This window comes from Ciconia boyciana, chromosome 17, assembly GCF_034638445.1.
Source record: "Ciconia boyciana chromosome 17, ASM3463844v1, whole genome shotgun sequence".
Lineage (NCBI taxonomy): Eukaryota > Metazoa > Chordata > Aves > Ciconiiformes > Ciconiidae > Ciconia > Ciconia boyciana.
This window is the reverse complement of record NC_132950.1, coordinates 5,646,491-5,666,733: the sequence shown is the minus strand read 5'-3', so window position 1 is coordinate 5,666,733 and position 20,243 is coordinate 5,646,491. Positions and strand designations below refer to the sequence as shown.

Here is a 20,243-nt window from a genome sequence, read left to right as displayed (position 1 = left end):
TTATTAAGCAAATGGAGAATCTAAGGCAACTCCCACTTGCAGCCTTGCATCATACCCAGGAAGCTGGAGTCATTGGTAGCACAGGCTGAATTTTCACCACTTGCAAACTGTCCAGTGCTGCTCAAATGAACGTACAAAATCACCATGAAAGGCTGTACGAGGAGGTGGCACTAATGGGTTAAGCTGAGGTTCGCACCAGGGCACAGTGTTTGGTTCAATGGGGGATGTTGCAAATACCTCATTTATGGAAGATATTTATGGAAGAAGCGGGATGAGAAGCAAACACACCAGTTGGTCATCACATTAAACTTTATTATATAAATGTTTACATTGAAGCACAGATTCTTTATGCATGCTATGGATATCAGAAAATCACAGACCCTTGCTTTAGTCCCCAGGGGGAAGAAAAGCTAAGCATATAGTAAATATCTTACTCAGCAATTATTTAAATGTGAATATGAGTGCATTAAAATATTTCTGAGTATACTAAATGTCAGTGATCCTCACACGATAGGCACGGCATGATTAAGTGTTGAGGTTTGGGGGTTATGAAAGGAACCATGGGGATAGTTTTTTCCTTGTACATTGATTAAGGAAAAAAAAAGAAAAGTGCCTCTAGCTTCCTGAAGTTAGAAAACCAAGAAATTTTAAGGTAAAATGTAAATTTATTTGGAGAGTGATTCCAGCTGTGTACAATGTTTTCTCCTTACCGTAACCATGTTCAGTTAAATCACTGGTGATTTATAATCACACTAGGAGGGTATCAGACTGTTCTTCCAAATTAAATGAACCACAGGTCATTCTGTAGTGGAAAACAATAGGGTTTGTTTTCAACCAGCCTTCAATTTTGGATACCCAGTTTTAGGAATTTTGGATCTGTCTTTCAAAAGTACTCTGTATCTAACTATACAGAGTTTTATCTAACCAGCATGTCTGAAACCAAGACAAAAAATGCCATTGGTATCTTAAGGCGGTTAGGCAAAGTTTTCCCTCTCCCACTAAAGCCTCCTCTTTGAAGTAACTGGGTTCTTCTAACCCGTACAAACTGCTGAAATTGAGTGGGGAAACTACTTCTGTAAAAGCCATTTATTTGTATTTCTTAGCTAAAACATGGACAGAAGGCCTTTTTTTTTACTTTCCTAGCTATCTGAATAGAGGCTGTCTTTTATAAAATGGCTTCTAACACTGGAACCTTCTGCTGTTTGGGTAACTTTTCTGAGCAGTACTATGAGTATGGGAGCGAGCTGGTGAAAGCCGGAAAGTCTTCCAGTTTCCTGTCTTGGCATAGTGGCTTTCGCTTGGCAGTGCACCTGCATGCAGTGAAAGGCTGAGCGTCAGGTATTGCAAGTGCTTGAAAGGAGCCTTCAGGGAATGACGTAATTCTACTGACATTCAAAGTATCTCTTTTCTCTGCATTATTGAAACCTTACATTTGATTTAAAACAGACTGTAGAGGCTTCCCAAGAATGTCTTGGCTTTTAGAGAGGACCAGACATTACAAAGCAAATCCTTCTACTTCAGATATAGAGTAAAAAAATTTCAAACATACATAACCGTTGACCTATCAGGGCTTGTTGGGATCCTATGTGGTTACCTCTTCTTCGTGATGAAATAACAAGTGTAGATTTAAATTAGCTCTGGATGCTACACAGACCAATATATTATTTAAAATTTGGTCCTGAAATGGAAACTGTTGAGGAATAATACCAAACACAATGCTTCTTTCTAAGCCAGAGAAACGACGGACACTGTCAAGAACAGCATGCTCCTCTAGCCCTTCCTCCATTTTACTTAATGATATGTTTAACTTTGACTTCCTCATTTCTGATATTAGTATTCCACTGTATGCTTTTACTTCTTCATCACTGTAGCACAGAATAGCAATATCTTTCTTGGAGTAACCCTTTTTAAGATATTCATGACAATGTTTTGCCACATACTTTGCTATTCCCTTTCTGTCTTGATATTTGTTTATTTCAATACAGCCTTGCACAGCATGACAACATGTGGCTCTGTGTAATAAGTTTTCCAAACGTTGTTTGGGAATATTTAGGGTAGAGTGCTTTACAACCATTTCCATTTCTTCTTTTAGATAGCCATAGATACTGTTAGCATTACGAACCACTTTGGTTAGTGACTCAATAGGATCGTGCCATGTTGCTTTTGGAAGACCAGTTGAGAAGCAGTGACTTGTCTGTAAGTAGTCCAAGAAAATCCAGAAAAAGCCAGGCTCAGGGAGATCTGGTGATGAAGTTAGACTCAAGGCTTTGTTGTACCAATCACCTTCCCCATGCTGGAAATTCTGTGCTTCATCAATTATTATGTGCTTCACATTATCAAAGTGTGCCTTCAAAAAGGCTACTCTTGTCATAGCTTGGCAAATGTTTTTCTGCCTACAGAAGAGATACGAGTAGATTAAAAAAAATCTCTGCGTTGCAAACTACTGGTGATACTTGATCAAAACAAAGTGAATGCCCATGATATCAAAGTCATATTTATTATTAGACGCTCAGGATGTCGAGAAAAGAATTTGAGCCTTACTAAAAACACATCCCAACTACCAACTACCTACTTCAAACACTGCAATGGTGGTTGACCAAATAGCATACCAAATATACTAATCAATACTCAGCTATTTAAAAATGCTGCTGAAATAATGGGATGTTGAAATGAATAATCGGAGGAAATACTTACCGCACAAAATCTCTCAGAGGCTGGTTCTCACATATATAAAGGATTTCCGTGTTTGTGCAGTTCAGCATAGTTCTTATTTTCTCTATGATCTTCAGGGCCACTATAGTTTTCCCTGTTCCTGGTAGACCATAAACATACAGCTTCTTAGTTTTGTGAATATTTTCTGACAGCAGCTGGTATTGTTTGATGGTCAAGAGGCTCAAAAACTCAGAACCCACATGATCACTTAAAAAGGACTTGAAAGTCAGCAGAGCTACTGTGAGAGCACGCAAGAGGGTCTGTAAGTTGTAACTGTTGATTAGGCTGTAGTTTTGGGGATACAATTCTTGAATATTCAAATCCCATTCTCCTCCACAGTTAATTTTGGGAGGCAAAGTCAGTAGCTTTGGTATTACACACAATTTTTCAGCATAGCTCCCAGTGTTGACTAATTTCTCCTTCAGCTTCCAGGCTATGCATCTTGTGTATTCAAACAAATTGCTTGAGATACGATGCTTACAGATTGTATAGAGGATAGGTGGTCTATCTATGGCTATTAGGAGAACATCACAAATTATGTCTTGGTTTTCTGGCAAGCCAACCTCAACAGCCCAGCTTCTGGAAAATATCAGAACTCCCTTAGAAAGCTCCTTCAGTTGATTTTCCATTAAAATATCCAATCCTGGATGCTCTTGGAGGAGATCTTCACTGAGTTTTTTTGGAGTATATATTATGCTGTGGGATCTCACTACCAAGGCAAAGCAGAAAAACGGTTAGTGTTAGTATAAGATATGCAAATCCAGCCCTCTGAAATGATTCAGTGGGAATTAATACTGATTAAAGGCTACAAATACAGACTATAGCTGCCTGAAATACCTTTTTTGCTTCTTCAGAATTTTCCTTAACCACTCCATGTGTTTCCAGATTCTTTTGCAAAGACTACTTCTTCAGGGAACTCAATCCTCATCTCCCACCCAGGTCTCAGTCCCTTTGCTAAAAATGCCAACACAGGACCAGCTGTTGCCAACCTTGTTTAGGAGAGCTGGCAAGTAAACAAAGAAACAATAACAGCTCAACAGAAAAGCCCTCGGACACCTGGCTGATCTTGCAGTGCCACAGAAACATTGGACTGTGACCGGCAGCAGACTCTCCACTCTGGTCGCGGCCCCAGTCACTTTACGTTTTTACATTGGGCTGATTCCAAGTGACCTTCTCCTCCTGCCTTTCCCATTTTTCACTGGGCTGCGAAAAGACGTTGGCATGGCTGTGCTTGGTCCCCAGAGAAGTTCAGCTAGCTGGGCTCCATCATGTACATGTGTCAATAGCTGGCAGAAGATCAGTCCTTGGGGAAGGGGGTCACCAGGTGTTTGAATGCAATGTTGCTGTCAGATCTGCAAACTATTTCCATCTCTTTCACCTGTTTAAAGAATGTCTTAAAACTCATCTTTGACCTTGACCATACCCTTGATACTCATGTTGTAAACCTACCAGACAGTGAAAGCAATGTGCAGACCTACCTGGAAACAGTTGCTTACAAAGATCACCAACATTGTCAAGGCCCTTGTGTGAATAAACTGGCTTGGCAAGAGGTGACCCCTCTGTCAGACTGAGCTCTAGCCTAAAGGTCTCAGAAAACTTTGAAAGATCTGGAAAAAAAGAAATAAAAACATGTGATACAGCATGAGCATTTGCTGTCCCTCAGTGCAAGAGCCACAAGCTGTCCTCAATGCTGGTTTTAAATCTTTTACTCTTCTTTAAAATAACAAATGCAATGCATAGACAGACACCTTGCAACTCACTTGGACAGCAGCTGATTAGCAACAGAACAGGCTCAGGTCATGGACCATGGAGCTGCTCTTGGTTTTCTTATCTCATTAGCTGCTGTTGTGACCTCTAACTGTTAGTGATACCCCTTTCACTGCCCAAGAATTGGCCAATGAACAGTTTATCTGTTTATCTATAAGCTCTCAGCTTAGACTGGCAGCAGCAGTGGAGAATGCCCCTAAAAAGCAGGAGGGAAAGTATAGATTAAGCCTGAAAGCACATGGCAATTGCCATGGACTATGGCAATTATGTAAAAAACCACATGCACTGGGGTCTAACCTCAAAAGCGGTCAACTTGAGGCATGGAGACCTCATGCTGCAAAAGCAGGCACTAACACTGCTGTTAATAAGCTGCTAGTCACCAGGACCTGCAGTCACCAGCCTGAAGCAAGCATTAAGGAATGTAAGCAGCAGAAAGAGAGGTATTTAACAAGGACCTGAAGCAGTCAAATGGGGTGGTTTGATCAGGCCCTCAAAGAACACTGAAAAGCAGGTAAGCCTATCTAAGGCAAACAACGCTGCCAGGCCAGGAGCAAGAAAATAAAAGGAAGTATCAAAAATGGAAAGGGATTGTCCCGGCTCTTTTGGACCTGGATCAGTGGCAGTCATCCACACAGCCCACTCGTCCGCTTCCAGTCTCCTGAAGGTGCTGCCTTCCACTAGCCACGAGTTCGGGTTTTCGGGAAACACGACGCAAGTAAACGGCTGAATCTTCACAGCGCAGACGTAGCCACAGTGATCTTCAGCCTCGCTGTATACTTTGAAGATTTTGTGTTCATACCTTATCTTGTGTGTATTTCCACTCTCGCAGAAATGGAAGGGGGTTAATTTGCTTTTAATGGAATTGATTATTAGACTTAATTTTTTAAGGTCCTCATCATCACTGCTGAATCCCTGTACTCTCCTGCCATCGTCCACACCGATCCATAAATACCCACCGCCTGTGTTTGCAAATCCAGCGATATATTGAGGTAATATCTCTTTGACACGAGTCAAAAGATGATTATCAGTTGAATAGTGCTTAAATTCCACATGTTCTGACTCTGCGCAAGTCAGTATCTCTCCATGTTGCAGTTTGTCCCTATTAAACAACTTGTCAAGAGTGTTATTTAAAATATCTGCGTCTTCTTCAATAGTCATTGTCTTCCTGAACTTAGCAGGTGGTCCTAGGCTAAGCTTTCTCCTGGCCTCATCTTGCTTGTTTTTAAGGAACGTAAGAGCTTCAATAGAGTTCATGTGGGAAAGAGAAGCGCCACTTTTTGCGTACAACCCAGTACTCAGGCTACAGATCGGTGGATTTGCACTTGTAGAGGTTGAGGATTCGTTTTTCCTGCTCCAAGTTTTAATAAAAATCAAAAGGTAATTATCTCGCTGTTCAAAGTCCAGGTATTTTCTCCACTCTGGAGACAAAAGAAGAGACCGAAAAGTGTCTTCTAAATCTAGTCCGATATTATCTCTCTCTAAGTTGTAGTTTTCATTTTCAATCTCTGCTTTTACAACACCTCCCCCAGAGTTCAGCAAGGCACACAGTGCACAGGCAAGGGTGTATTTTTGATCTTGTTTTGAATTTTTTGGTATCTTTTTTCTTGCTTTTTCACCAAAACATATTTTTCCAACACACAAAACTACTTCAGGATACTCTGTTGCTAAATTAACGCAGACCTTCTGCTGTTGTTGATGGTCTTCAAGAGCCATTCTGGGCCTGAAACAATTGTAAAAAATTACCTTTTATGCTGCAACATCAATCTTCCAAAAATTTCCAAAAACATTAGCTAAACAGTGGCCATCCTTTGAACAATAAATATACAGAGTCACAGAGATGACAGCAACAGGAAATTTCCTCCACTTCCAAAATAGAGTGCTTGCTTAAAACCCAAATTTGTCCTCAGTGCCCAGGTGTTTATTTTTCTGTCCTTGAGCATGAGGGGATGTAGGGACCTTGCTGCCATCTGTCCCTTTGAACACAGAAGCAGCCTCAAATAGTTTCTCTACAGCCAGGCTTGTTACTGCCTTCCACACCATCCCTTTACATATTCCTGGACTGCACGCCCCCTCCTCCTCCCCTGTACTGACTCAGGAAAGGCTGTGCTAAGCCTCACCTCAATCTTAAGAATCCAGTAATCTTACCAATTAATAATCAATAAATAATAACAACTGACCCTTCTACTTTCAGCTCTATTTGGCCACCCTTGCTAGTAAGGCGTCTGAATCTCGGCTGATTGCCATTTGGCACTCGGACTGCAGGCAAATCTGTTGAAACGGTGACAAACTGCATCTGCATCACATTTAAGCCAATTCCTTAAAATGAAACCCAGTCCCCTTGCTACAAAACACATCTGTGGTACAAAAACACCTGGAAATAAATGAAAGTGTGCCTAGAAGAGATCTCGCCTGTGACAGGAGAGCAGCTTATTTCCAGTAGCACAGATTTGCCTTCCACATGGCCAAATATTAAGCCAGAGAGCTGCAGGGCACAAAAACTCCAATGTGCGTCTCCTCCAGATCTGATACAGGACACAAGTTTTCTGCCCTGTCTGCCTCTCCTCCGAGTTAGCTCTGCTGAGGGACGTCGCTCTGCTCCTCGTAGCTTTGAGTAATGGTACAATTAAAGCAGCAAGGACGTTAGTGTGGGCTAATTTTTGCTACCAGGTAGAGGAATTTTTTTATCCAGTTCCATGAGCCCCCCTCTAGCTTGCTGCAACAGGGCAGCCTGGCTGACTGCTGAGATCTGAGACTCCCCCAGTGTGACAGAGAAAAGGACTTATCCCACCTCTTCTTCTTAGCTCTGGGCTAAAACATCAATATTTGAAATACCAGTTTTAAATCCTTAAATATTTAAGTCCCAGAATGATGCGCAGCAGAAAAGGGGTACAAAGCGTCCGGAGCATGTTAGCTGTTTTCTCCTCTGCCCCCTCCCTCTACTAAAATCTACAAGAAATGAAACTTACTTTGTTGCTGGTTTCACTTCTTCTCTGCCAGTTTTGTTTTCTTCTCAGTGTTTCCTGGATGAAGTCACAGACTTCACTGGCTCTTTCTAGCTCTATCTGAAGTTCAAAACCAGTTTTTGCTGGGAGCCCACCCCTCCGGAGCTATTACTTCCCTCCCCCTGCCACTTTTCCAGTGGCCAAGCCTTTCAGAGGAAAGAGACAATTAAAAAAAAAAAAAGTTTAGAAGAAATCCCCCAACTTACAGCATTTACATATGTCATTGCTTGTTCAGTCTGAAAAGCTGGTGTTCCATTAAACTTTTAGAGCTGCCAAGTCAGAGATACAGTTCTGGAAGCTGGGAAGCAGGATAGCAAGCTACAAAGTCCTGTGCAGAAGATACGGTCTGCGTATCTCCATTTACAACATTTGCAATACAAAATTCAATTTTCTTACCTTTTTGTACTGACAAAGCACACTAAAGCTAATAATTTTATACTGAAATCATGCTCCTATACAACTTTCAGCTGAAATAATTAAAGTTATGGGTTAAAGCTGCCTCATAACTTTTCCCCATGAAAGAGATGCATGCATGGAGCCACTTTGGAGCATCCTCAATGTTGCCTCCCTCCTTGGGGCAAAATTCCAGCAAAGGCACTGAGATTGGGGCAATAGCGAGAGGAGTGAGAGCAGGGGAGGATGTGGGCTTGATTGCAAAGCCTTGAGAAGCCTCGCACGGCGGTGGATGAGTGTGCCCTGGGTATCAGCTCAACAAAGTTATGTATTTTTTTGAGGAGAGATGAGAGAAAATGAAATAGTGCAAAAAGAGCAAGCTAGTGCTGGACTGTGGAAACTTGCTTGCAGAACAGGAAGGAAATAGAAACATACTCTGTCGGCAGGATTACAGCTTCACGTACAAAGTAAAAATGCTTTTTAGCTTTTGATTTCGTACTGTGTAAAAGAGAGTCTCCTGCTCAACCCCTTGGCAGGAGCCGGTGTGCTACCCCCCCTTCCCTGCTTCGCCCCTTGTCTTCTTTCTCTTCGTCTCCCTCAGGATGCCACTCTGGTATCCCGGGCTTCTCTTTATTCATTACAAAGCACAGTTTTTCCCAGTTTAATTTTTCATGGTGCCCACCACCAGTTCCTGAAAGACTTCCTTACCTTCCTCACAGATTTCTCCTCTGTGGGCTGCGCAGTGTCAGAACAAAACCAACAAGTGCACGGGTGTGTTAAAAAGCTTTCGTTTCTTGAACTCTGAGTCTCCCTACGTACTTACTACGTCACAGGGCTGTCTTTGTGCCTCGGACTGGATCCTCCTCTTGATCCCACACAGACCCCAGCAGGGTCAGAAACCCCCTCCCCAGGAAAACCACCACACACAGGGATTTCTTGCAAACGGCTGCCCAAGGAGGAACCAACTTATTGCTTTAAAACAACAGGATGAATTTACCCATCTGGCCTTAAACAAGCAAGCATTTCACTTTAACTTCTATGTTAAATCATGATACTTTTCCTTCCAAAGCACCTTCTGTTCAATTGTTGGAATATTTTTATTTCCCCGACAATTTTTTTTTGTTTTATTTCTTCCCTCTTTTTTTTTTTTGTTTTATTTCTTCCCTCTTTTTTTTTTTTCTTAGTTGTTGTCACGGTGGTACCCCACTCCTCACGCTGCCCCTTGTCGTGGGGCCGTTGCTACACAACACGCAGCCGGGAGAGCCGGGCCCTCAGGCCTGGACTGGCTCCGTCCCGCCGGCCGGGCCGGGCCTTCCCGCCCGCTCAGGGCCCTCAAGGCGGGAACGGCTCGCGCCGCGCCGAGCTCCGCTGACGCGCTTTCCTTTTGGCGCCCATCCGGCCTCGCAGGCAGCGCCGCGCGCTGCCATTGGCTGTTGGCCACCGGGGGGTGGGACAAAGGCGGGCAGCTCCGCCTCGGCGCGACTGGGCATGCGTGAGCGGGAGTGCGGTGGCCTGGGGGGAGGGGTAAGGGTAGAGGGCCCTGATGGGGATGGGGATGGGGGCCCTGAGGTGCCGGGGGGTGAGGAGGGGTGGGGGGAACCAGGGTAGGGCAGCTGAGGGCTCGGGGTGTGGGGAGCCGGGGCCAGAGAGGCTGAAGGGGTGCGGGGGGGAGCTGGCTGAGGGGGGGTGGGCCCCACCGAGGTAGGGCATCTGGGGCTGAAGGGGTGTGGGGGTGATGAGCGAGACGGGGGGGAGGATGTCTGGGGGCAGAGGGCTGAGCAGGGCAGGCGTAGGGCACTGGGGGCTGAGGGGGATTGGGTGGACAGGGGCAGAGGATCATAGAATCATGGAATGCTTTGGGTTGGAAGGGACCTTTACAGGCCATCTAGTCCAACCCCCCTGCAAGAGCAGAGACATCTTTAACTGGATCAGGTTGTTCAGAGCCCCATCCAACCTCACCTTGAATGTTCCCAGGGATGGGGCCTCCACTACCGCTCTGGGCAACCTGTTCCAGTGCCTCACCACCGTCATTGTAAAAACTTTCTTTCTTAAATCCAGTCTAAATCTGCTTTCCCTTAGTTTAAAACCATTGCTCCTTGATCTGGGCACTGAAGAGCTGCAAGGGGCCTGGGGGGACAATGCAGGGAGGGTGATGGGAAATAGCGTGCAAATGGGTGGCATGAGGGAAGGGCTAGATCAAAATAGGCCCCTGGACCCTTGGAGAGCCACTGACTTCAGCAATGTTTAAGGTATGACAGGTTTTTTCCTCTTGGTTTTGCCTGGTACTGGCTCTCCTTGACCTTTTTGGAACCGCAACTTGTAACCTATCTTCCCTAGCTCCAGCTTGGTTCTATCAGGCATGTCACCCTCCTCCCTTCCTTTGCTCCCCTACTAAATGTGCTTCATCCCCTTGTTACCTGTAACACTAGAAGGTGATAAGGGAGAAAAACAAACCCTTAATTCATGGATGAGCATAAAACTCAAATCAGCTCCTTTTATCTGTTGTATGCTTGCAGATCAGCCAAAGCTTTAATTAATGCCTGTTCTCTTCTGCCTTGTGGGGTGGCAGTAAAAGGGACCAATGAGTATAGGTGTGTCAGGAGGAAAAAGAGGGGTTTTGCTGGCTTAGCTAATGGTGTTTGGGAAGGGGAAATGGAAAGCTTTTGCCTGTGTTACTCTACCAACATGGCTTTGTCATGCACACAGCTGAACAAACAAGCTCTGTTTGGAGAGAGTACATCTGTCCATAGTGATGGTGCAAAGTCCCACCTCCTCTGTGCTGCTGTGTGACAGAGGTGGGTACAGGAAGGTAGAAAAAGCAACTCGGGGCTCATTTTTTTTCAGGCTTGTAATAGCCACTCCTGTCTCATCTCCCAAGGGTCAGTGTTAATTTATTGCAAACTGTCCTGTAGAAAGCCATGTGATCCTGAAAAGAATTAACCCAGAACCCAAGTTAATCTGTGTTTGTTGGGGGTGAGGAGGGGGGTGTGTGTGTGTGCGTTTGCTTGCTTTTTCCTCTAGAAAAAAACCTTTTCTGTCCTAGTTCCTGACGTGGGAGCAAGCTCTATATTGAATGGAAATACATTTGCCCGAAGCAATGATGAGCGAAGTATACTCTGAACTGGTATTGCTGAGACTTTGTGTCTTTGCTCTGACCAGGGCATGATCACGTAATCTTCTCTCTGAGCTTATTTAGGCTAAGCTCATCTAGAGTAAACAGCTTTGCTTCTACTTGAAATTTTTGATGCCCCTAAAAAATATTGAAAAATTATTAAGAATTTTTAGCAATTTCTTTTACTGGCAGAAAAACAAAACCTTGATTTGAAAAGTGAGTAGTGCAAATATTTGTTTGGATTTGTGTATCTTGCTGCAACGCTGGATTTAGTACTGAACTTGCAGTGAGAGGGATGTCTTGTTTTTTCTCCTATGTGCAACATGGCTTACGAAACTCCAGATATTCTGCCACTGTTATCTTCTCCGTTTGTACATGCAATGCAGGCTCCATAAAATGGAGTTTGAGCTGTCTGTCCCCTAGACACCCATTAGCAGTTGGTTCAGCTGTATTATCATCTAGTGATGGCCAGCACTGAGGCAGGAGTATTTTTGGAAGTGAGTTGTGGTGCTGGGCCTGGCTCTGGTGCTCTGCTCCGGATGAAGTGCAGCCCTTTTGGGGGTGGCAGGGGAAAGGCTGGGCTAATCAAGCAAGTACAGGAGAAGATAAGGAGCTATTCTCTAACCTAGTTCTCATTCTCTTCCAGGTCTTGGTGACAACTTTACATTAATTTCTCTCTTCCTGTGGAGAAGGAAGCTTCTATGGGGAACGTGTACCTAGGAGTATAGTTATGGTGGTTTTCTCTTAACAGGAGAAGCCCCGTGGTTTCTGTTAAGGAAGCAGGGAAAGCAACTCAGTTGCTAATGCACTAATTTTTTAAGAGTGTCTAGATGAGTTGTGAATGTGGCTTAGGCTCACTAAGTATTTTCTGAAAGACTTGCAAAGTCAAGTTCCGACAGTAATGTATTGCGCAATTCCAGTGCTGCTGTTAATGTTGATGTAATTATATTACGGAACAGAACAAAGCCTCCTGAATGCATATATGATACATGACTGTATAGAAGTCACAAATTAGTAGGCAAGTCCAAAGGTTGATTTAATAAAGTTGGTGTTCATTGAAAAATATCTTTTCTTGTCCATCTTTAGACCATCATGGCTTTAATAACACTATTACAGTTAAAAAGCAGATAAACGGGAACGTTTGCATAACCCAAATGGGTTTTGTAGCTTTGTTTTAGAGCAATTAACTCAATAAACGGGTATGTATTTGGCTACTAAGGACAGGAGGGTTAGAAGAAGCAGTCAAATCCAAGTTGGTATTCTGCAGCCATCTGCAGGAAGACTAATAAAATCTGCCAGGTAACTGCTGAGCCTGTCACCATTGTGGGCTTAATGCCTGTTAGTCAGCTAGGCATTAAAGAGCAATTTAACATTCAAAAGAGTAATTACAGCTGTTCAGAACTGTGAGGCTTAGATGTGGGTGGTTCCGTGCAGGTCTCGGAGCTGCCCTGGAGTTGCCCAAATCCAAGTTTGGCAGGGAACAGTGTTGTGGAGCGTGGCGTGGGGGGAGGTGGAGTGGAAGGCGGCCAGGGCCCACAGGCGGGCATCTGGTGGCCATTCTGGAGACAGGACGAGAGATTAACCCTGGCAGAAGGAGGTGTAGAGGCCCTGGAGCAGTGTGCGTGCAGGCAACTTGGTCGTGCTGTTCAGCAGCTAGTGAATCCTTCTGGATTACAGGGGACGATGGTGCAGAACTTGCCCAAGAGCTGTGCAGTGCTGGCAGGTGAGTCAGCATCGGTCAAGTCTTCTGTCCCAGGTCTGCCCAGCTTCTCACTGAGCAGCAGACAGATAATTTGGAAAGTGTAGGAAGGATAAAAGGAAAATAAACCTATCCTGAAATGGAATCATCAGTCGAGTCCTTCAGCCTTTATTTCAATGAGCGGTTGCACTCCAGTCAACAGGACAATCAGGCCCACACCTGTCTAATCAGACGGTTATTGTACAACTGTGCAGCAGCAGTGGAGCATCTTGGATGCTGGTTTTTCACAGAGATGATGATCTGTGTGTGAAGCAGAACTGATGTAGCAACTGATGTGAATCAATATCCAGCTATGTTAAAAGTGATTTGGAATCTCAGAAAATCTCATACCTTGATGTGATTTCTTTTCCAGCAAGATGTGTGTGCTCTGACTGGCTTTCTAAGAAGAGAATGTCTTTATGGATCCCATAACTACTGGAGAAAGGAGAAATGAGACAGTTTTTATTATTATTCCATAGTGGAAGGATCTGGAAGCTGTATAGAGATAAGAGGACAAGTGTTGGGGACAAATCTCATTTGTTACAATAGGTGTTTTCCAGAGCATCTTTGGGAGGATGCAGATTACTGTATTTTTCCATGTTATTCAATAACCTTGCTATCTTGCTTACAGGTGAGGGAGGATATTAGAGATTTTTATCTTCTGAAGCAGAGCTAAAGTGGGGGGAAAATGAGATGACTGGTTCAGTGGATTAAATGTTAGAACATATCTCTTAATCTGGAAAGACCTTGTACTTTTTGCAGCAAACTTTGCTCTTCGTATTCTATAAGCAGTCACTGTGATGTCTGGAGTAGCTAACTGCTGCTCCCTAGAGCTGAGTCAGGAAAAAACCTTCCATCGTGAAAAATCAGGTGTCAAGCAAGAACCTAATGTCACACAAGTTTTCTTTTCTCCTCTGTTCAATGAAAGGATGCTTTCTTATGACATAAATATGCTACATGGTTGGGACTGGAATAATTGCAATGTAATACTTAAAGCAAACATAGACATTAAAGATTCCCAGCCTACAAAATACTAATCTTATATTCATTATCATCATCTGCAAAGATGAAAGCAGCTTTAGTCTAGTCTCCCTTATGTAAATAGAGCCCCTAGAGGAGCAAGCTCTCTTTTTCCAATCCTCAGAAAAGAAATAAGTTAGGTTCTCAATCAAGAAAGAATTTTGCTTTATAAAAGCAGATAATAACAGATTCAAAGACTTATTTAACAAAAAACAACTCTCATCAATTGGCACAGTTGCTGCTTTAATCTGGTTTGTCATTTTTCTCCCTTGTGCAGAAAAGATAATGTCCCTCTTGTATCCTTGTTGGTACACATCATCCCATGTTCCTTTGAAGAGTCACAAGTCTTAATTTAGAACTGTCAATGGGAATTAAGGGTGTGATGTTCTCAATTCAAAGGTGAGTAGCCTGAAAATGCAGGGAGACTCTTAAGAACAGGATGATCAGAGCAGAGGTTTAAGCCTGTCTCTACCTCTTTGACAAGCACCAGTGCCAGAGCTCGCCCCAGGCAGCACGGGTGCCTGGGAAGCTGCTAGGGGAGGAATAACTCGCCTAGAGAATTTTCCCTACCTCTTTAATTTGCTGGCTCATGCCCTCGAGCAGGACTTTTACTAGGGATGCTCTTTGATCCTCACATCTGCATTCTTCTTATCCAAATCAATGTTTCTTCCCTTTCGGTTGGTCTTTGAAGGCATTTCTGTGCTGGCTGACATATTGTGGCTGTCCAATCCCTCTGAAACTGTCACAGGATGTTTGAACAGCTAATAAACAAAGGGGAGAGCCTTACCAGAATTCACAAAGGCAGCAAAGCTCTGAGGTACCACCACGTTCAAAGGAGCTTTAGAGCTCACTGATGAGCTGTAGTGGTCAAAACTCTTCTACGGGACATAAGAAGGGGCGAATTTAGGCTCACTGTGACCCAGCTGCCAGCCTCAGAGGTGCATCTCTCTGAAAGCACGGGGCAGGCTTTTCAGCTCTCGGGAGAGTACAGTTTGACAAGGTGCTGCAGCTCCGTGGCGTAGCCTGTGATTGGGCAGCGCTGGTGAGTTTTCACATAATTATACACACAGCGGTAGCAAAACACAAAGCCAGACGTGGACAGGGCTGTGGCATTGACACGAATTTTGTGGCACAGAGGGCACATGGTCTTCAGTTTGGGTAGGAGAGCTGAGCTGGCCCCTTGGTCAAGGTGCACGGGAGGTGGAGGAGTTGGGAGCGCTGTCAGAGATTTGATCGTCTCTTGGTTTTCTGAGGAGTACCACCACTCCAGGAACTGGAGGAAGAACATGCTGACAGACAGCCCGGTAGACAAGGAGAAGGCAATGCCACCCAACGCTTTCCTCACTGCTGATTGCACTTGTGTTTTAATGCTGTAGCAGAGAGAGAAGGTATGGAGAAATTGTTACTACTGCACATTTGTCCATCTGCAAACCACAGCAAAAAGGACTTGGGGAGTAAGTCACTGCTTTATACAGCTTCTTAATGCTAAGGAAGTTGGTCAACATTTCCCATGTTAGTAATGAGGCATCTGCTAGGATGTTTCTCCCAGATTCTTTGTATTTTAACAAAGCTTCAAGGCCTGTTTTGTTCAGAAGTCTAAATTGGAAGAGTTTGGATTGAGGGGACCTGGACCACAGAGTGTTTCACTCGTGGATCATCATTTTACAGGACATTAAGCGTGATCATGACTAGCTGCTGCTCAGAAAAATCAAAGAGCTAAGTTTCAGTCCTTTTAGCAATACTGTTGCAGTCTACTTCCCTTGTTAGAAAAGTGCAGGTGAAGACTGGACAGGCTAAAGGCTGGAGTGCCAAAAAAGACCCCCAAACATTGCAATTTTATTACCACAAAATCTTGTGAAGCTAATCCCTGCTACTTGTTTCCTTATTTACGCTAACGATACACCCTTTTGGAGCACAGTTTGCCAGAGGTAAACTTAACCTTGAAGAATTTCTGCAGAACAAGACTGTTTTCCTTGCAGCATGACCTCCAAATTAATGCACCCACAGAACCCTCTAGAAAGCAGCAGCTCAGCAGTGTTCTGACATACCTGTGTGTTTGACTTGAGGTGGCTCCAGCCAATTTCTTCTCCAGGGCCTGGATATCCTCTGCAGTCAGTCTGACCAGGCGAACGCCAGCCAGCCACAGCATGGGTGAATGATGCTGAGCTTTCCCGAGGATATAGCACAGTTGCTGGATAAGAAACCAGCCCTCCCAGGTCATGTTTACAAAGGGGTAGGCAGCTAGAAAGGCTCTGTAAAAGCGCTTCCAGGACGACGATGGAGGGTGGATGGAGTACTCGTCTTCTTCCCTCAGGCTGGACACCAGTTTCTCTAGCTTTCCTTTCAGGTAAGGAACAAGAACCAGCAAGAGGAGAGACTTCCAGTGCTGCCTCTTTGGCAGGCCAGCAGTGGCCAGAGGTTGCTGTCTGCAGTCTCCTATGGGTATCCTCTTTAAGCTATAGAAGTTTTCAGAAAAGGAGGCACTGCACCTGGCCAGATAGTGCTGCTGGAGCAGCACGTCCAGAAGGACGTAGATCTCATCAAACCAGCGCCAGAGGAAGCCATATCGGCCAGGATTAGACTCAGCAAGCACCTATTGAAAGAGACACAAAACGGAAGGAACTGGAAGCGGAGTAACGTGCTACATTACGGTAGCTATAAATTATGCCTCCAGTTCATAAAGCGAGCTGGGCAGGTCAAAACTGTTATTCTAGCTTGTGAGCGTGGCCAGAGGTGAACCCTGGCGACGAACAGCTCAGCGCAGAGCTGTGCAGCCCCTCCGGGGTCTCTCTCTGAGGCAGTTTCCCCACAGACTATTCACCCTCAAGACACCGTTCACCTCAGTGTCCCGCTCCCCGCAGCGCGGGACCCCCAGGCCTGCAGGGAGGAGGACGCCGCCGCCCCCCCTCCCGTCTCCTCCCTCGCCCCCGGCCTGCGTGCCTCGCCCTTACCTTGACCAGGTGCTGCAGGGCGGGTTTCACGGCGGCCATCAGGCTGTCCTGGGCCACCGCCTCGAAGATGGAGGGCCGGTCATCGCCGGCCGAGGCGGCCGTGAGGTGGGCGCCGAGCTCCGCCATGGCGCCGGCTGCGCCCCGCCCCGCCGCCAGAGGGAGCCCCAGCCCCGCAGGGTACCCCCGTGGCGCGGCGGAGCACGGCGCGGAAGCGCAGCTCTATGCCGGAAGCGCGGCGCGGACGGCGCTCTGTCTCCTCCCGCGCCCCTCTATGGTAGCAGGGGCGCGGCCGCTCTCGGCGGGGGCGGGGTTTATTCTCGGTCCTCGCGAGTCCTCCCGGCCCCTCCGCTCCGCTTCCGGTTCCGCCCCCGCCCCCACAGCGGTGTGTCCATCCCGCCGCCGTGAGTGGGGCCGGGGCAGCCGCTGCGGGGCCCGGGGGGGTCTGGGAGGGGTCACTGGGAGGGGGGCGGCACTGGTGGGGGACTGGGAGAGGGTGGGGAGGGGCACTGGGAGGGGGCACTGGGAGGAGGTGAGGGGTACTGGTGAGGCACTGGGAGGGGGACTGGAATAGGGTGGGGAGGGTCGCTGGTGGGGCACTGGTGGCGTACGGGGAGGGTAGTGGGATAGGGTGGAGAAGGCCACTGGTGAGGTACTGGGAGGGGGTGGAGAGTCACTGGGAGGACTGGGCAGGTGGGTGCAGAGGTACTGGGAGGGGCACCGGAGGGGTGAGGGTGAGGGGTGGGTGCTGGGAGCGGGGCCTGGGCCGTGGGGGCACTGGGCGGGGGTGGGTGCTGGGCCCTGGGAGGAGGCGCTGGGCGGGGTGTGGTGGGAGGGCAGGTCTGGGGGTGGGGGTGCGGGGGGTGGGCTGGGATGGGGCTTGGTGGAACTGGGGAAGGGAGATGGGGGGGGGAAAAGCAGAGCAAGCTACTGGGATACTGGTGGCCCTGGGCAGGGATGAGGGCTGGGGTGCGGAGGAGGACTGGGCAGGCACTGGGGGAGAGCTGCTGGAGCTGGGACCGCTGGGGACGGGAGCTGGGATTGGTGAGGGGTACTCCTGCAACTGGGGGATACTGGGAGAGGTCTGGGGGATGCTGCTGAGGGGGGAAGGCTGGTAGGCAGGGGGTTTGAGGGGGCCCGGGATGCCTGGGAGGAGAGTGGGTGGGTGCTGCGGGTGGTGGAGGGGCTGCGAGTCCTGCTGTGGGCTGAGGCTGGAGGCATGTGCCGTGTCAGGGGCTGGCAGCAGAGCTGGGACGAAGGGTCTGAGGAGCGAGGAGGCGATAGGAACCACAGGGCATTGGAGAGCGGGATGGGGAGCACCAGACAGGTGTTTGCTCCCCAAGATGGAAACAAATTACCTGCTCCTAGCACATGCTGTTAGGGCTGCGGGTTTCTAAAGCTGAGGCGCTGCTTTCCCTTTGCAGTCAGTGTTCAGCCTCTCTGTATCGTTTCCTGATGCTCTGGCGGCCCTGAGCCACGCTTGGGCTATCGTACGGCTACTCGAGAGGCTTTGCAGGCAAGATGGGTGCAGATAAGAGATGGTGGCACCAGCTGGAGTGTAAGCAAGGTTAACCTGGGGATCACTTTAGAGATTTAGAGGTTCAACACTGGATTGTTTGAATGCTAGGGAGCTCGGATCAATACTGAGGCCTTAAACCTGCCACCTTCTTGTTTCCACCTATGTGAAATCAGTGGTGGAGAGCTGGTCAGGCTGTCATTTGGAGTCATGCGTGGGGCAAAGTGGGTGTTGGTCAGACACAGGATCCAGTTTTCTCTGTGGTTTTGGGCTGAAGAGGCTTATCTTTCTGGTTATGATGGTTCCTTAGTCTTTTCATTTAATCATATTTTTGGTTCAGTCTACATTTAAATGTCAAGCCAATGCTTATAGCATCAAGCATTGCCAGAGCTTCTGGAGAAATTCCTCTGTTTCATCTCTTCTTGTTTGCTGGGGTTGGAACAGGAGCCTTTTGCTGTCAGCTTGGAACACCTCTTACGTGTTTCCACCTTAGCAAGTGCTGGACACAGAACGATAGTAAGGAAGGGGCAAGCTAATGTAGGTTTTCTCCTTACAAGGATGTTCATGATGTTTTCATAATTTATCTTGGCTCTCTTCAATTTAGGTTTGGGTACAAGAAGCTGGCATTTTCTTGAGTTGTTTGAAACATTGCTATTTGTATATCTGGGCTATTTTGGTTTTGGCCTTCATCTGGGACTTGCTGTAAACCACGCTGAGTTTGTTTAGTGGATGAGATAATACTCAGTACTGCTAGCAAGCTGTCTGAACAATGTGCAAAGCAAGCTCTGACATACTTGAAGGAAAAATCTGTGTGCTCATGAGAGAAAGAGCTTTCTTCTGTGTTGCACTTGGAATATGGTAGTTTGCTTTTTGACCTAAGCCAGATCTCGTTTACATGTCTAAACAGGTTGTAAATACACGTGCTGTGCTTAGCCTTATCTGAGTCTGAGTGTTTCTAGGATTCTTCATATTTCCAAGCGTGTGATCTGAAGTTAGAAGAACAGTGAAATGTCCTGCTTTTGCCTTTAAAGATCATCTCTGAAACTCAGCAAGGTTTCTTCCTCTGTGTAGCTTTATGCAACTGGGATGATGTGTATGGTGGGTTTTTTTCTCATGGATTTTCTCTATAATCTGCTGTTCTGGCCACTGTTAAAACAATATTGGACTAGCTCAGCTGGGAGGTATGATCCAGGTTGACAAATCCACATATAATGCAAACAAAGAACAGCAAGGCTATGTTCAATGCCTTTGGCATGGCACCATGCCAAGTACTCTCGTAGAGGAAAACATTTAAGTCATCTTTTAAGCTAGGCTCAAATCTGAAGGACTGTGTCAGCAATAACATTGCAGCTGAACATGGGCTGTGTTTTTAACTATAAAACAAGACCCACAACAGCTTCTTCTTTTGTGATGCTGTGATTTTTTTTCTGGAAAGATCGCAATGTTGTGGCTCGTGCGGCTTTCCACAACCCAGCCTCTGTTTTGGAAGGAGGGCAAACCTCTCCTGCAGGAGGAACGTGCTTCCAGAGCTGTCCCCAGGCATCGTTTGCTCTCCAGCTTGGCAGGAGCAGAAAGGGAGACAAATCAAACCAAACCCAGTAATAACGCCTAATTGGGATGAGGCGGTAACCACGCAGGCACAGGGCAGGCAGGAGCTCAGGGGAACTGGGCTGAGCAACAGGTTGTTTCTCATCTGGTTGGTTGGCAGTTGGACAAGATTACAACTGCTCTGCATTGCCATGCTGTAGAGCGTGTTGAAGGTGGTAGAAATTGTGGCATTACCACTCAGCTGCTGCTGATGGGAATTTAACTGCTGAGGTATTAAATTGATTGAGGGAGATGGGGGGAGAAAAGAGTGGTAGTGGTGTTGGGGCTGGTTAAGGGCTGAGGAAGGAAAGTGTTAAGAAACACCAAGCTGATTGCACTGCTGGGCAGTGTCTTGGAGTTCAAAGCTAAGCTTGTCCTTTGGTTGCTGAGCCAGCAAGACCTGCGAGGTTTAGAGGCAAGAGGCAAGACAAGCAGCGTTTAGGGAACA

The 20,243-nt window shown here is 46.5% G+C and overlaps 3 protein-coding genes, 1 long non-coding RNA gene and 1 other non-coding gene across 16 annotated transcripts in view; 3 read left to right on the top strand and 2 right to left on the bottom strand.

The window, feature by feature from the left end:
- Positions 1 to 303: 303 nt before the first annotated feature.
- On the bottom strand, positions 304 to 8,721 carry SLFN11 (schlafen family member 11). 4 transcript variants are annotated; one of them, XM_072882342.1, is made up of 6 exons: positions 8,583 to 8,678; positions 7,446 to 7,627; positions 5,088 to 6,199; positions 4,191 to 4,319; positions 2,695 to 3,421; positions 304 to 2,393 (listed from the first exon to the last, which is right to left on the bottom strand). In XM_072882342.1, exons 3-6 carry the CDS (start codon positions 6,190 to 6,192, stop codon positions 1,583 to 1,585), a joined length of 2,772 nt encoding a protein of 923 aa, XP_072738443.1. In that variant the 5' UTR covers positions 6,193 to 6,199; positions 7,446 to 7,627; positions 8,583 to 8,678; the 3' UTR covers positions 304 to 1,582. The 4 variants fall into 4 exon arrangements, with proteins under 4 accessions (XP_072738443.1, XP_072738442.1, XP_072738445.1 ...); XM_072882341.1 differs by lacking the exon at positions 7,446 to 7,627 and having other exon boundaries at positions 8,583 to 8,721; XM_072882344.1 differs by lacking the exons at positions 304 to 2,393; positions 7,446 to 7,627 and having other exon boundaries at positions 3,347 to 4,090; positions 8,583 to 8,721.
- A 967-nt stretch (positions 8,722 to 9,688) lies between these two features.
- LOC140661069 (uncharacterized) lies at positions 9,689 to 12,049 on the top strand. The gene is made up of 3 exons (XR_012045587.1): positions 9,689 to 10,123; positions 10,581 to 10,669; positions 11,633 to 12,049. It is a non-coding gene; the product is annotated as an uncharacterized lncRNA (long non-coding RNA).
- LOC140661074 (Z30 small nucleolar RNA) lies at positions 10,967 to 11,064 on the top strand. The gene has a single exon (XR_012045591.1). It is a non-coding gene; the product is annotated as a Z30 small nucleolar RNA (small nucleolar RNA).
- PEX12 (peroxisomal biogenesis factor 12) lies at positions 12,012 to 16,964 on the bottom strand. 6 transcript variants are annotated; one of them, XR_012045583.1, is made up of 5 exons: positions 16,696 to 16,964; positions 15,793 to 16,337; positions 14,315 to 15,114; positions 13,076 to 13,159; positions 12,012 to 12,985 (listed from the first exon to the last, which is right to left on the bottom strand). XR_012045583.1 is itself a non-coding variant. In XM_072882667.1 (3 exons), the coding sequence occupies exons 1-3, from the start codon at positions 16,819 to 16,821 to the stop codon at positions 14,715 to 14,717; spliced, it is 1,071 nt and encodes a 356-aa protein (XP_072738768.1). In that variant the 5' UTR covers positions 16,822 to 16,964; the 3' UTR covers positions 13,167 to 14,714. The 6 variants fall into 6 exon arrangements, 1 of the variants encoding a protein (XP_072738768.1); XR_012045585.1 differs by having other exon boundaries at positions 13,076 to 13,156; XR_012045582.1 differs by having other exon boundaries at positions 12,012 to 13,159.
- Positions 16,965 to 17,004: 40 nt separating this feature from the next.
- Positions 17,005 to 20,243, top strand: part of AP2B1 (adaptor related protein complex 2 subunit beta 1) — an 80,546-nt gene continuing 77,307 nt past the window's right edge. For 3 of the 4 annotated variants that reach the window (XM_072882665.1, XM_072882663.1, XM_072882666.1), the window contains exon 1: positions 17,005 to 17,096. The gene's annotated coding sequence lies outside the window, so the exon portion shown is untranslated. The remainder of the gene's footprint in view (positions 17,097 to 20,243) is intronic. The other variant, XM_072882664.1, reaches the window with a different exon arrangement.

What these genes read in the sequence shown, in the direction of transcription:
- SLFN11 (XM_072882341.1), bottom strand. Translation starts at nt 6,192, where the DNA reads ATGGCTCTTGAAGACCATCAACAACAGCAGAAGGTCTGCGTTAATTTA. An exon ending in GATGACTGCCACTGATCCAG is followed by an intron (nt 4,320 to 5,087) that starts GTCCAAAAGAGC and finishes CTTTTTTTCCAG; the next exon opens with ATCTTTCAAAGTTTTCTGAG. An exon ending in CCTCTGAGAGATTTTGTGCG is followed by an intron (nt 2,394 to 2,694) that starts GTAAGTATTTCC and finishes TCTCTTCTGTAG; the next exon opens with GCAGAAAAACATTTGCCAAG.
- PEX12 (XM_072882667.1), bottom strand. Translation starts at nt 16,821, where the DNA reads ATGGCGGAGCTCGGCGCCCACCTCACGGCCGCCTCGGCCGGCGATGAC. An exon ending in CCCTGCAGCACCTGGTCAAG is followed by an intron (nt 16,338 to 16,695) that starts GTAAGGGCGAGG and finishes CTCTTTCAATAG; the next exon opens with GTGCTTGCTGAGTCTAATCC. An exon ending in ACCTCAAGTCAAACACACAG is followed by an intron (nt 15,115 to 15,792) that starts GTATGTCAGAAC and finishes TCTCTGCTACAG; the next exon opens with CATTAAAACACAAGTGCAAT.